At 30.7% G+C, this 15,235-nt stretch overlaps 1 protein-coding gene across 1 annotated transcript; it reads right to left on the reverse strand.

Moving 5' to 3' along the window:
- Positions 1 to 6,885: 6,885 nt before the first annotated feature.
- Positions 6,886 to 11,114, reverse strand: LOC131068962 (longifolene synthase). Its single transcript, XM_059209144.1, is given in 11 exon segments — positions 6,886 to 7,031; positions 7,290 to 7,591; positions 7,689 to 7,940; positions 8,927 to 9,018; positions 9,021 to 9,271; positions 9,617 to 9,706; positions 9,806 to 9,897; positions 10,003 to 10,247; positions 10,463 to 10,578; positions 10,681 to 10,865; positions 10,952 to 11,114. Coding segments are annotated over 10 exon segments (1,722 nt in total). The 5' UTR covers positions 11,054 to 11,114; the 3' UTR covers positions 6,886 to 7,031; positions 7,290 to 7,294.
- Between the last annotated feature and the right edge of the window lie 4,121 nt (positions 11,115 to 15,235).

A 15,235-nucleotide genomic window follows, 5' to 3' on the forward strand; every position in this document is an offset into this window, starting at 1 on the left:
TCTAAATTGCATTGGTAAAGACATTTGGGAAGTTACAAAGAATGGTTATACTGCTGTTGTAGTTGGTTAGACCGCTCCAACTACCTTAGCTAAAGATGAGGAGAATGATTGCAAAGCAAGAGAAGCACTTCTGAGCGCTTTATCAGATCAACAAATCATGGGATTATCAGATAGGTCTACTACTAAAGCTATTTGGGTTCATTTGGAAACACTGAAAGATGGAGATTCCACAGTCAAGATTGCAAAACCTGAAAGCTTCTGAGTCAGGTATGATCATCTGAAAATGGAAGAAGATGAAAGGATTTTTGCTTTTATGGAAAGAGTAAATGAAATTGTTTTGGGTATTAAATGTTGTGGAGGAAGCTTGCGTGAGGATGAAATTGTTTCAAAAATCTTAAGAGGATTGCCACCGGCATATAAAATGAAGGTTACTACTATAAATGAGTTGAGAGCAATGTCTAATACATCAGTAACTAGGGATACATTAATTGGAAAACTTTCAGCCTTTGAAATTGAGGAATTTGGTCATGTTGCTACTATAAATGCAAATTTGGCCTTTAAAGAACCAACATCATTTGCTCCATCATTTGACAAATCAGATTGGAAAGCCTTTTATGCAAGAGAACTTGAAGAAAATAGGAAGGAGAATGAAGAACTTGAAGAGCTTGAAGCACTATTTGCAAGAAAAATGCCTAAAGGTCTAGTTGGAAGTAAGTATGAAGGTAAAGCACCCTTTAAATATTTTAACTGTAATAAGATTGGTCACATGGCTTCGAGATGCCCTGTTAGACATGCTAGACTAAGAGAAGAAGCTAGAAGAACATACAAGCCTAATCCTGAATATTAGAGATACAATTTAAGAAGAACAAAGACAAATCTTGTTACATTGCTGATGAAGGTGTGACTGATGATTCTGATGACGATCCAATAGACAATGGATGGGTTTTTGTTGCTATAATAGAAGATCAACCGACACCTACTGCTCATCTGGTAGAAGAAGCCCTAGTGGCTAAAGTTGACGTAAAGGATGAATGGATCATTGATTCAGGATGTTCACATCATATGATAGGAGACAAAGGTAAATTCTTTAACTTTCAAGAATACAATGGAGGTTTATTAAGATTTGGGGATGACAAATCCTATTCAATCAAAGGTAAGGGTACAATATCTCTTAATGGTAAGCATAACACTGACAATGTCTACAATGTTGAAGGATTAAAGCATAATCTTTTAAGTGTTTGTCAATTAGTCGAGAAAGGATTTCAATTACAATTTAAGAAAGGAAAACGCAAAATCATGAATAGAACTGGTTTAGAAATTGCAACTGGTAATCAGACTAGAGGTAATATATTTCATTTGAATAATAGTGAAAAGGCATGCTTGATTGCACATATAGATGAAAGTTGGTTATGGCATAAGAGACTCTATCATGTAAACTTTGATTACATTGTAAAGATGAGTACTTTTAAGGTAGTTAGAGATCTACCTAAAATTGTGAAACCTTAGAATACAATATGTAAGGAATGTCAATTTGGAAAACAAGTTAGAGCAAGTTTCAAAAGTATTCCAGAAAAATCCAATAATGCTCTTGACTTGATTCACACTGATTTATATGGTTCAACTAGAACTAAAAGCTTACAAGGTGATAGATATTTCATGCTAATTATTGATGATTATTCTAGAATGTGTTGGGTTCCTTTTCTCAGAGAAAAATTAGAAGCACTTGGAAAGTTCAAACTATTCAAAGCAATGGTTGAAAATGAAAATGGTAAGGAAATCAAATGTTTAAGATCAGATCAAGGAGGAGAATTCACATCTAAGGACTTTAATACATTCTATGAAGTGAATGGAATTAGAAGACAGCTATCAGCACCTCGGACACCACAGCAAAATGGAGTTGTTGAAAGGAAAAATAGAACTATCTTGGATGCAGCAAGAAGTATGTTATCTGAAGCAAATTTACCACATATATATTGGAGAGAAGCAGTCAGCACAACCATCTATACATTCAACAAAGTTCACATCAAAAGTGAAACCGGTAAGACCCATCATGAACTATGGTTTCGTAATACTCCTACTCTTAAGTATTTTAGAATTTTTGGAAGTAAATGTTATATTAGAAGAGATGAGTATATTTGCAAATTTATCCTAGAAGTGATGAAGGAATATTTCTTGGTTATTCATCTAAGACCAAGGCATATAGATGTTTTAATAATAGATTGTAGAAAATTGTTGAGAGTACAATGTAAAGATTGATAAACAATTCAGAGGAACTTCAAGGTATATAGACTCTGAACTGGCAATAGAAATTGTGACAAATGAAGCTATACTAAATCCACCAGTACAGAATGAATATCTAGTTACCCCGGTACCATCAGAGGATTCCACAGTAATTGAAGAACAACAGCAAACTAAGACACCCCGGTATGTAAAATTGAATCATTCTGAAGATCAGATAATTGGAAACAAATTTAAGGGAGTTATGACAAGAGAAAGATTGGCAAATTAAGAGGTATGTCTTATTTCTCAAATTGAACCATCATCTTTTAATGAGGCATGTGAAGATAAATTTTGGATTAAAGCTATGGAAGAAGAATTAGAACAAATTGAGAAAAATAATACTTGGACATTAGTTCCCCAACCTAAAGATAAAAATGTAATTGGAACCAAATGGGTATTTAGAAACAAACTTAATGAAGATGGTTAGGTTGTCAGAAATAAAGCAAGACTAGTGTGTAAGGGATATTCTTAGAAAGGAGTTGATTACAATGAAACCTTTGCACCGGTAGCTAGAATTGAGGTAGTCAGATTATTCTTGGCTTTTGCAGCTCACAAGAACTACAAAGTTTATCAAATGGACATTAAATGTGCATTCTTGAATGGAGATCTTGAAGAGGAAGTCTATATTGAACAACCTGATGGATTTTCTTTGACAGATGACAATGATATGGTTTACAGGTTAAGAAAAGCTTTATATGGATTGAAACAAACCCCAAGAGCTTGGTATCCAAGGTTGGATAAGTATCATTTAAATATTGGTTTTACTAAAGGAAATGCAAACAACAATTTATATTACAAAATAACTAATGATGACATCTTGATTATAGAAGTATTTGTTGATGATATAATCTTTGGAGGAGAAGATGGATTATGTAAAGAATTTTCTATTAAAATGCAACAAGAATTTGAAATGTCTATGATTGGAGAAATAAAATTCTTTTTAGGATTGCAGATTTCACAGACTGACAAAGGTATATTTTTTAGTCAATCCAAGTACTTGAAAGAGTTACTAACGAGATTTGGGATGGAGAACTCTAAACCGGTAAGCACACCTATGACTACAAATGACAAATTATCTCAAAGGGATGAATCTACACCTATTAATACAACTAGATACAAATCTATGGTAGGAGGTTTACTATATTTGACACAAACCAGACCTGATATTATGAATGCAGTATGTATTGTTTCTAGTTTTCAAAGTAATCCTAGAGAAAATCATGAATCAGCAGTAAAAAAGATTTTCTGGTAATTGCAAGGCACTGCAAATCTTGGATTATGGTATCCTCGAGATGAAAATTTTGATCTATGTGCATACACAGATGCAAATTGGGCAGGAGATGTGGATGATAGAAAAAGCACCACTAGTAGAGCATTCTTTCTTGGAAAGAGATTAGTTTCTTGGTTGAGTAAGAAACAGAGTTGTACATCTTTATCAATAGCAAAATTAGAATATGTTGCAGTAGCAAATAACTGTACATAGTTACTATGTCTTAAGCAAATGTTGAAAGACATAGAGGTAAAATGCAAGGAACCTATTACCATATATTGTGATAACACTGTAGCAATTGATATATCTAAGAATCTCGTATTACATTCTAAAACAAAACATGTTTCTATCAAATTGAATTTTCTAAGGGAAAAAGTTGAAGAAAAAGAGATAAAATTGGTTTATGTGAGTACTAAAGAACAGCTTGCAGATATTTTCACAAAACCTTTGCCTAAGGAGACTTTTGAATATCTCAAAGATCAGCTTGGAGTCATACCACCACCGGTAGAGACTTAGATAGTTGATGATTGTCATCAACCGACAGAATTAAAAGACAAACCTTTTACTCCGGTCTTTGATGAGGAAGCTACTTCTTAGGGGGAGTAGTTGGTATATTGAATTGATTGGTATTTTGTATATGAACTTCATTTTATTAATATAACTTTGGCATTTGATGTCAAAGGGGGAGAGATATCTATGGAAAAACACATTATCTTTTAAGAGAAATTTGAATAACACATGTTGCTCCCAGAGGGAGAGATTGTTGTTTGAGAGAAACTATTACTCTATGTATTTTGGTTATGCGCTTTTTGGAGAGATTGTTGATTTTTGGTTTTTGCCATTTCTGTTTCGGCACTTTGATGGTTTTTCCATCTTGTGTTGCCATCAATGCCAAAAGGGGAGATTGTTGGTATTTTGGTATGATTCTGTCGTTGATGTCAACACCTACTAAAGCACTAGCACTCTGGAGATCCAACAGCATTCACCGGCAAGCAAGTAACTATTGCACAGTTACCGATATATGGTTCACCGACAGGATATAATGATCTTTGGCACTTGGAGTGATATGGAAGACACTTGGTAATGTCGAAGACATCATGTGGACACTTTGTTTTGAACAATTAATCATTGGTATAATCATATTTGCATATTTGCTTTTACCAGCAAGTAGGTCCAGGGTTACCTAGGGTTACACCAACGGATTTATCTTTTCCAGATCCACATGGCATGCTATGGAGATGATTTATTATTGTTGTAGATGCTTTAAGCCAATATTTTTAATTAATTATTGCATCAGATATTGTATTGTTCGTAAAATGTTTTTATTGTAATATCTTGTAGAGCCGACCTACTAAAATTGGTCTTAGGTTATGGTATAAATGTAAGATATTATTTCTAAGATCGAATGTGGGAATGCGAAAAAGAATTAAGTGAAAGTATATGTGAGATTAAACAGAGCTATAGACCAAGACATCATTTGAAGGTAAAGCTAGGTTTCTGAAGAAGCATATCAGCATTACACCTGTACTAAATCAAGCATACGAAGATGCTATTTTGTGCAGTATATTCTTATTGGATTTAACCATCCAACTGTAGTCAGTGTGACTCTCATTTTGTGATTGAGCAGTGAGCTCTAGGCTGTTGGACCTTCTGCATGTGCAGACCCCATTTATGTACAATTACTATCTACAGGAGTACCATCTGATTGTGGGTAAGGTTTCCTATGGTGGTTTTTCCCCTTACAGGGTTTCAACGTACAAATATTGGTGTTATGTGTTGTGGATGACTTTGTGTTTATGTTTCATGCATTAATCTTTACTGGTATAGCAATTATCTGTTAACACTGTCTACCGACATACTTAACTGGTTTATCGGTATTAAGCAATAAGTTGTTTGAGTTGTTTTTGGTTTAAATTTATTAGACAATTGATTCACCCCCCCCCCCCCCCTCTCAGTTGTCTCTAGGACCTAATATTATTTAATTATTTTTTGTACCCTAGAGACTAGCAATAAAAAGTATGTCATACTATTATTATTATTTATTCCTAATTTATTTATTAATATATTGCATAAACAATAAAATAATTCATACATAGGATAGAGCATAATATTTTTATTTAAATAAAATTTAATATTTGAAGTAAATAGCATACAAATTCTTTCTTGAATGACAAAATATAACCTTTAGAATATATTATAATTTTTGGATAAGATTATTTTCATAAAAAAAGAGTATTTTTCTCCTTTGCTCTCCCAAATCTAATTATTGTTATCCATGAACTGATACATAAAATAAATGGCTGAAGACATAATAGACATATGTAAAATGAGTAATATATAAAAATTTAATATGATCATCTCTTTATAGGGCAAATAAGCTATAAATTCTAACACCCCATTTCATCCCAAGATAATAATTTTCAAATTAAATAAAATCATGTCCTCAAAATAACCCACAATTATCATGATGCCATCTATTAACCCATCATAAATGACAACTTTTTTTATGAGAACATCTGCCACTTTATTTTAGAATTAATTTCTTATGTAATTTTTGGACAATTGTTCTTATGATAGATTACATAACCCTAATTATTAAATATTATTTGATCAAATTTATAACCCTACAATTAAATTTCTTTAATTTTTTACTCTCATCAATTAAAAATAAAAATTGGAGCCAGATAAATCAAATTAACTAAAAATAAACATTACAAATACTACTTCATCCTTGTAATCTTCTAGAAGTGATGAATCTTATGTTTTAGAATCTTTATATAAATTTAGTATTTAAGAAATTAAGAGATAAAAGACAACACAATGTGAATGGTCTTTCGTGGATTGAAAATTACAATTTAAAATCTTCTTGTACATTGCATTGAAAGTATTATTTACAAAAATATAATGACATCACCCCTTTTATGATGTCCTTACAATGAGTTTAGAGGTAACCATCTAAAAGGAGGGGAGGTTACTTCATATATATAGAATTATGATTATAGCATTCAAGGAGTTTAGAGAGATTCAAAGGGAAGTCTGTGCATTAGAGCCAAAGAACTAGATTTAAACATATCAATTACTAGACCTTCATTGGACAAGCAACAAAAAAGTTAACCTTGCACTGAGTATACTGTGTTTCTAACATGTATCACTTGTTTATTTGAAATCAGTTTATATGCTTATTTATTTATTTATTTAATAGCATTTCATATCCTCCTCTAATCTATTTTAAAGGTGATTTGATGAGGAACTATATTCCAATTATTAAAAATGAACATTAATTTTAATAAACTGATTTACATAGAATTGTTTTCTACTAAAATATGTGGGGAAGGGCCACAACCCATTATAGTTCTAAAACACAAACCATAAAAAATTGAAATTGGAACAAAACTAGTCATAGTAATAGTAGAGTAGAAGTTGAATAGATTGCATTCTATTTTGAATCAAGGCTTTGTGTCTTCTTATGTAGCACTCTAACCTGAAAATAAGAAGACTTGTTAGTGGGATATTTCTTCGAATAATATTTTTATATTATTACTCAATTTGAAAATCAATATATAGATGGTGTAGTAACAATAACAAATCAAGTTATAGAATTGTCTAGTAAGAATGAGAATATTGCTACAATGGAAAAGAGGGACATCCTCTATAAATATATTATATAATTTTAATAGGAATATATATCAAATAAATATTATATAGTAGGATTTTAGCTTTTCGATAATAGAAGCTCTACCTTTTTTATATTTTTATTGGATCAACAAGAATTTTCTTTATCCGCTGCTTTTTTCCTTTGTCATGATTTGAAAAGCCATCTCCATATACATAGAAACATTGCAACCCTTTGTTGAGGTTGAAGCTTATCTTTTCCCAATCAAGCAGAGCACTATCTTGATTTAGAAATTCCCATGTTAATTCTTTAATTAATTGGTCAACCATATAGTTGATGTTGTTTAATGCCTCTTCTTCTGAACATTCAGGATGATCTATCATATAACAGGAAATTGCTGAGCTTGTTTGTCCATAGAGTTTATCATCCTTCATTACCATAAGAAATGTGTTAATATGCTAATATTGTAAGTATAATATCATGTGATTTTTAAACTAATCACAAATTTAAAAGAGAGTGTAAAACCTGGTAATCATGAACATCATCAATTAAACGTGTACACAACCATATGAGCTCATAGAATCTGCATTGATTATTAAATGTCTTCTGAATAGTGTTGTCTTCTAAATGTTGGGCTGCCAAGAGAATAGGGTGCAACAATAATGGTCCAATTGCTGCAGTTGTTGATGCAATCTTCAAGTACTCATTATAGGTTGGATAATGTTTACTAATGTTCCAATGTGCTTGTTGTAAACTAGCTTCAGCATAATCTGCCCACTTAATCATAATATACTTGAATTAATAATTCAATCTTCAAATTTTATTTCATAATTTATATAATTTATTTGATCTTAAAAAGTAGTCACAATAAATTTGTCAAACAAAATAATATCTTTTACATTCTTAGTGTACTTTCATTTCACTTTTTTTCTAACAGAAATTGAAATTTTCAAGTATTATAAAAAAACAACAAATTCAAATAAAATAGTATTATACAATAGTTCATAGTGATGCAAACATGAGTATTATTTTAGTATATTATCTTAAATATGCCATCTTTTTTAGGATAGGTATTGTATGGTGTTGCAAAATCCTAATTGTTATTGTCATTATTTTAAATAGTAAATATGTTGTATCAGGCTTTTCTCAAACAGGCACATTAAGTGGAGAATCTAGAAGATTATTCATTCATGATACCATTTTTTATTTTTCTAACTAACTATAATGCAGAGTTCCAAAATACACTTTGAAATTAAGTCTAGAGATATGACTTATATTGGTGGTGGGATGAAGTAATTCATGACATGAATTTGAAATATAAATTAGTTAAAACAAATATTTATTTTTAAATATAAAAACCTCAAAATTTTAAAATAACATGATGTCTATAAATGAAACATTTAAAAGTTAGATATAAATGTATAGCATGTACTATATTTTTTAAATAAAAAATTCAGGTTTAATTTTATTTTTTAATTAAAATAATAAATGTAGATTTTTTAAAAATATATTTAAAAGTTACATACAAAATTGGAAAAAATACATTACCAAAACTAACTTTAAAGATAAAATGATAGTTTTAAAATTAAAATTAAAACATATTCATAAAATAAAACAATTCTAGACTAAAATAGCGCATGAATTTTTTTTTCCTTATTAATGTTGAATTTAAGGTATTTTTTAATTATTACTATATATCTTATTATTTTATTTGAAAAAAAAGAAGCAAATAAAAAAATTATAGTTTAGAAAAGTATACTTACTGCTTTTGTAATAAATGGCATCATGTCACGTCCTTGCTTTTCAGTTGCCTCATTTGCCAATTCATGTACTGTTAGAAAAAAAAATTCTAGAATTCTGGAATATCTTGTACAATAGAAATATCCCAACCTTGAGTAATAGCCTGAACAACAAGTTCAACTTGCTCAAATGTTAAGTAATCATCAAGAAGATCGTCCATTAAAGAAAGAAGTGTTGTTGATTTGGTAAAAGCCATTCTACTACTGTAAAATTCCTCTTCATCTGTAGCACTAAGTCCTAACAAATAATATTCCATTGGACGTTGTCTAATTGAAATCAATTTCATGATCCCACATTCTGCCCACCAACTGTCATAAAAATAAATCAAATTATTACCTTCTTTTTTATAACTAATTCAAAAATTGATAGGTTCAAAATTAAATTTTTTTTTCTTTTAACTATATCCATGCTCTTAAACATAATACAAATGTTTTAAATTAATAGTTCTCAATGCATGATAAATCTTGGTTGAATCTATTTAAATATATCAACAAAGTAATCAACCATTTAATTTATGATTAGATCAAACATTAAATATTTGCATAAATATCTATAAAATTTTCATTATTAATTGTTTTTGTTGTTTTGATATTATTTAAATATATCATTTAAAAAAAAAAGTATTATTTAATTTTTTTGATGGTGATAATTACCTAGAGACTTTTTTCATCTCCATATTGTACACAAATTGTAATATATTGACATCTAATTTTGCCAATTCAATAACCTTGCTATCCTTTAACCTGAAAAATGAAAATCCCTTAATTAGCTTAAAGAAGTTTAAAATCTATTTTTAATCGAAAAGTTGAAAAAAACATTGATAAAATATTTGTAACTCTTACTTCAAATTGTCCTCTTCATATATTTCAATGAAATTTAGTGCCTCCCATCTAGAAAAAGTACGAGTCCATTCATACAAGAGTGCATATTCCACCTATAAAATTGAAATGATAAAATTTAATAAATATCCACTAAGGGGTGTTTTAAGAACGTTCTTAATATAATAATTCATTTTTTTTTTAAATTGAAAAATTATTACCTCTTTCAGAAAACTTTTCTTATATGTGTTTTCAAGTTTTTCTAATATTTGCCTAAGATATGTTGAGCTAAATATTTTAGCTTCTTCCATAACTTTTTCTCGTGGAAATGCCACACTTGAAACTCTAAACAGATTGAGAATACTTCGCATTCCACGTTCATCTACAATGATGTTCTGATTATTATCATTATTTCCTTCCGAGAAAGAGAACTGCCCACTTTTGTCTTTGAAATCCTCCAACACATCTTCTCACAATAGAACACATAAACAAATGATTAATTATCTGTATGTATGTACAAGAACACAATAAAGAAATAATTAAGGTATATAATGAAAGAAAAAACATTTTAAAAGTGCATTGAGTTATTGGATTCGGTACAAATATATTACAAAAAGAAAATCAATATACGTTCTTGATAGTTTTAACTTGCATTAGGATGGAAATACATAATTAAAGTACCTGCAGATACATCATAACGATGAAGCCTGAGAAGTGTAAGTCCTAAAGCTGTAGCATTCAAATTCTTCGTAACACTTCCAGATCCTAATCCTATACCCACACTTTGATCCCAACATCTGCATCCATTATAAACCAAACCTTTCTGTTACGTTACGATTTCCATCGTAATTTATATTTTTTGTTAGCAACCCAAATGTTAAAAGAAAAATTTAACAAACCCGTAAACATAACCAAGAGCTGCTTTTATCTCAGCCTGAAAATATCGATCTATTCCGAGGCATTGCAATGCGTCAACCATCTCAAGTCGCTCGATCAGATCGCCGTCTAATCCAGTCTTCATTTCTTTTAACAAGATTTTCACTTCTTTCACCAGAGTTTCCAGACGTTCTCGGTATTCAGATCCCTGAAAAATGCAGTCAGCAAGGAAGAAAAGTAGCAGAAGAATCTAGAAAGGAAAGCTTTGGTGAGAATAGTAAAGAAGTTACTTACCCCATATGGTGTTTCCATAGATTGGACAAAATCATCATCCCAGAGGTTGAGAGATCTATCTGGAATAGAAGAAGAATTGTCGTCTCCCTTCAAACTGGCCATTGGCGAAGCAGGCTAAAAATATTGACGCTTAACACTTTTCCTGGAACTTAGGAATTGATACACTAGGTCTTCGGCTTACAACGCTATTTATAGTATTCAATAGAAAAGACAACGTGAAACTTGTGTCTGGGAAGGATAACGTTAAACGTTTATGCCAATCGGAAGGAGCGACGAAAAAAAAAAAAAAAAACTAGGTGAAACTTTGCACCTATTGGTTACTGTCCTTACATTGTTTGTAAATGTGCAATCGTCATATGTAAATGTGCAGCTGACATATGTGCAATGACGTGAAACTTTGTACGGGCTTACTGTCTTTATATTGTTTGTACCCACTTACTCTACAAGTAATTAACCTTTGTTACAATTCCTTACATTGTTTGTAAATGTATGGTTGGCATATGTAAATGTGGAGTTAGCATATGTGCAGTAATAAAAAAATACCATGTGAAACTTTGTACCCGCTTATTGTCCTTACATTGTTTGTAAATGTGTAGTTGGCATATGTAAATGTGAAGCTGACATATGTGCAGTGATGTCAAACTTTGTACGGGGGCTTACTGTCTATACATTGTTTGTAAATGTGAAGTTGGCATACGTAAATGTGGAATTAGCATATGTGCAGTGACAAAAAATAACATGTGATACTTTGTACCCACTTACTGTCCAGACATTGTTTGTAAATGTGCAGTTGGCATATGTAATTGTGCAGCTGACATATGCAGTGATGTGAAACTTTGTACCCACTTACTGTCTTTAAATTGTTTGTAAATGTGCAGTTGGCATATGTAAATGTGGAATTTGCTTATGTGCAGTGACAAAAAATTGCCATGTGAAACTTTGTACCCCTTACTGTCCTTACATTGTTTGTAAATGTGCAGTTGGCATATGTGCAGTTGGTCTATGTAAATGTGCAGTTAACATATGTCCAGTGATAAAAAAATACCACGTGAAACTTTCTATCTGCTTAATGTTTGTGCAGTTGGCATATGTTGGATGTTTTCATTGATGAAATGGTGGATAGTTAAATATTACAAATCAAAAGATAGATGAAAGAAAAGTTAAAACAAATAGTATGAATGAAATAAATTGAAAAAAAACACTTGCTCCTTGTAATTGAATTAGATTGGATAAAATAAATTGGAATATTAAAAAACAGAGAATGCCCACAAACACTAAACAGGGCACATCTCAGGAACGACAAACAGGAAGGAAGAGGAGAGTCCACTTTTAATAATCTATAATTTTGGTGAGAAAGACATTGATCACAAACATTTTAACTTTTGATATAAACTAGCATTTATTCATTCACTTTTGGTTGAATTGACTACCGATTACTTAGGAGACTAGATTTGATCCGTATCATTGAGATAAGTATATATGCTTTATGATTTTAATTTAAGAATGGGATGTAGAAGTTATCCATTTGATAAACATATTTTTATACGAACTAGATATTTCTAATAAGTAGAATTTATATTTTATATTTAATATATGAAAGGTGGTTAGATACAATGAGTTGTGCAATATGTGTGAGAAGTTATATTTATGTTTAACAAAAAATGATAATAACTGTATATTTTGAAAAATGTTTTTTAGATATTAAGATCATTATCTATGGATATTATAAGCAAAGAAACTTTTTTTTAATAAATCTAGATTAAACAAATAAATAAAAATAATTATAATCTAATAATTGAGCTAGGATAGATAATTGAAATTGATGTATGTGTTAAATTAAATAAAGGGATATATGTGTGTAGTTCTAAAATTGATGATAGATGATGTAGATGTTGATTGGAATATTTTGTCATTGTTGAATGATTAATTATTTTATTTTGATGAATGTTTCAAACTTTTAATTGATAAAGAGACTGATGTAGATGGATCTCGAGCTCCATGAGTTTGATCTCAATTATCATGAACTTCATCTAATGCACAAAATTGATCTATGTTGTGTAGGAATTGACTAATAAAATGCAATCTCAATTGTCATTATTCTACATTTGTTTTTTATAGTCTTTAAAATTTATTTGCTCTCTAATTATTACACTTTTGAGCATGATTACTATTGCTCCATATAAAATAAAATTCATGTTGAATTTTATATTATATATCATGAAATCACAACATAGTGTATGAAAAATGTATTAGATTGCTTCAAAATGATTAATATAAAGGATTGCAAAAGTTTAAATTTGAATATGAATTTGAAATTTGAAGATTTAGATTTAAAATAAAGATAAATAAATCAAATTCAAAATTAAACTTAATACAAAAGTATCTTGCCTTTGTAGAAACTAATAAAGATAAACATAAAAAAGGTAAATTGATTTTTTTTTAAATCATAAACCAAATTTAACAAAATATTTACGTTTTATCCATGTTTAATTATATTAACATTTCTACAAAATGAGACCAATCCTAAATAAGTATGCTTAAATATCCAAATGACACGGTAATATCATACTTAGTGTGAAAATTCTATTGTATCTACTGATTATCAATCTCCTATCTTATATAGATTATTTGACTACCAAAAATTAATTTATAACAAATATTGAAAAATAACACAACTGCAATTTCACAAATAAAATCACAGAAAAAAAATATGCATTACAATGAACACAATATTTTTGGACAAATTATCCCTAGAAAAACCCCAAAGGGAAAACCAGTAATGCAGACGAGGAATTTTACTAATTTTCAGCAAATCAAGAGATACATAAATTGCTTGCCATTGTTCTCCTCTAGAAATTCTTCTCCCAATTTCTCCAGCTGACATTCCACACCTACTTTCTCCAACGCTATCACTGAGCCCTTGCTATTACTGCAAAACTATTTGCTAAGACTGCAAATTTATTTTCTATGACTGTAAAATTTTTTTGTATGACTACAAATTTATTTTCAATGACTGCAAATGCTTCTCAAGTGTGTGTTCTCCAAATGCCCATTGATCTCTTTTTGTAATAGTCTCATTGCAAAACCAATGGCCATGATTTAATTTCAATCAATGGCTAAGATTAATTAGACTCTAACAAACCATAAACAATTGGTTGCTAGATGTCTCTAAAGAAAATAATTAATTAATTAAATAATTGTCTGGACTCTAATAAAATTCCCCAAAAACAATTATTTACTAATTCTTTGGAATGGAGATGACAGTTGCCCAAGCTACTCAAACTAACACTCCCTCTTAGCGAGGAAGTTGTTCTGCATGAAACCCAACTTATCTCTGAAGAAGATGAATTTTTCCTTCCCAAATGCCTTTTTCAAGATATCTGCTACCTACTAATCTATAGGTATATATTATAACTGAGCAATCCCCCGCTATACACAATCCTTGATGAAATGATACTTGATGTCTATATGCTTAGACCTATCACGAAATACCAAATTCTCAGACAACATGATGCAACTCTAATTGTTGCAGTGTATCATCATAGTCTCAACTCTCTAACCAAAAAAGGCTACTAGAAACTTCCAAAGCCATATATCCTCACACATCACCATGCTAGCTGCTACATATTCTGCCTCTCCAGAACTTAGAGCCACAAACTTCTGCTTCCTGTTATACCAAGAGACAGCTCTTGATCCCAAGCTAAAGCAACACCCTGAATTTATTTTCATGTCCATTATACTGCCTGCCCAATCTAAGTCAGTATAACCTATCAACCCAATACCATCACCTCAAGCTTATCTAATTGCATACTCGATTGTACCATGCAAATACTGCAACACATGCTTTGACATTTTCCAATGCACTCTCTTTTGTTTGACCATGAAATGACTAAGAGAGTTTACTGCAAAGGATATATCTATCTTGGTGTTGGAAAAATGCATGAGAGATCCAATCAACTACTTGTATAAGGTGGGGTCTACATCCTTCTCCTTGGATGAGTCTACCTTCTTCCAATTCATGATCATGGGTGTAGACATGGGTCTGCGAATTTCCATTTCAAACCTCCTCAAGATTTCAATGTAGTAGTTTCCTTGTCCTAGTAAAATCTCTCCATCTGTCTGGCATACCTCCATGCCTAGAAACTAGTGCATAAGCCTCAAATCCTTCATCTTGAACTCTATCGCAAAGTCCCTTTCATTGGCCATTTAGTGGAATTGATTATGTGTTGCGTTGATGTTTTCTCATTGATGCCAATACTAGCTATTTGGATGCTTTACCGACAC

This window comes from Cryptomeria japonica, chromosome 7, assembly GCF_030272615.1.
Source record: "Cryptomeria japonica chromosome 7, Sugi_1.0, whole genome shotgun sequence".
Lineage (NCBI taxonomy): Eukaryota > Viridiplantae > Streptophyta > Pinopsida > Cupressales > Cupressaceae > Cryptomeria > Cryptomeria japonica.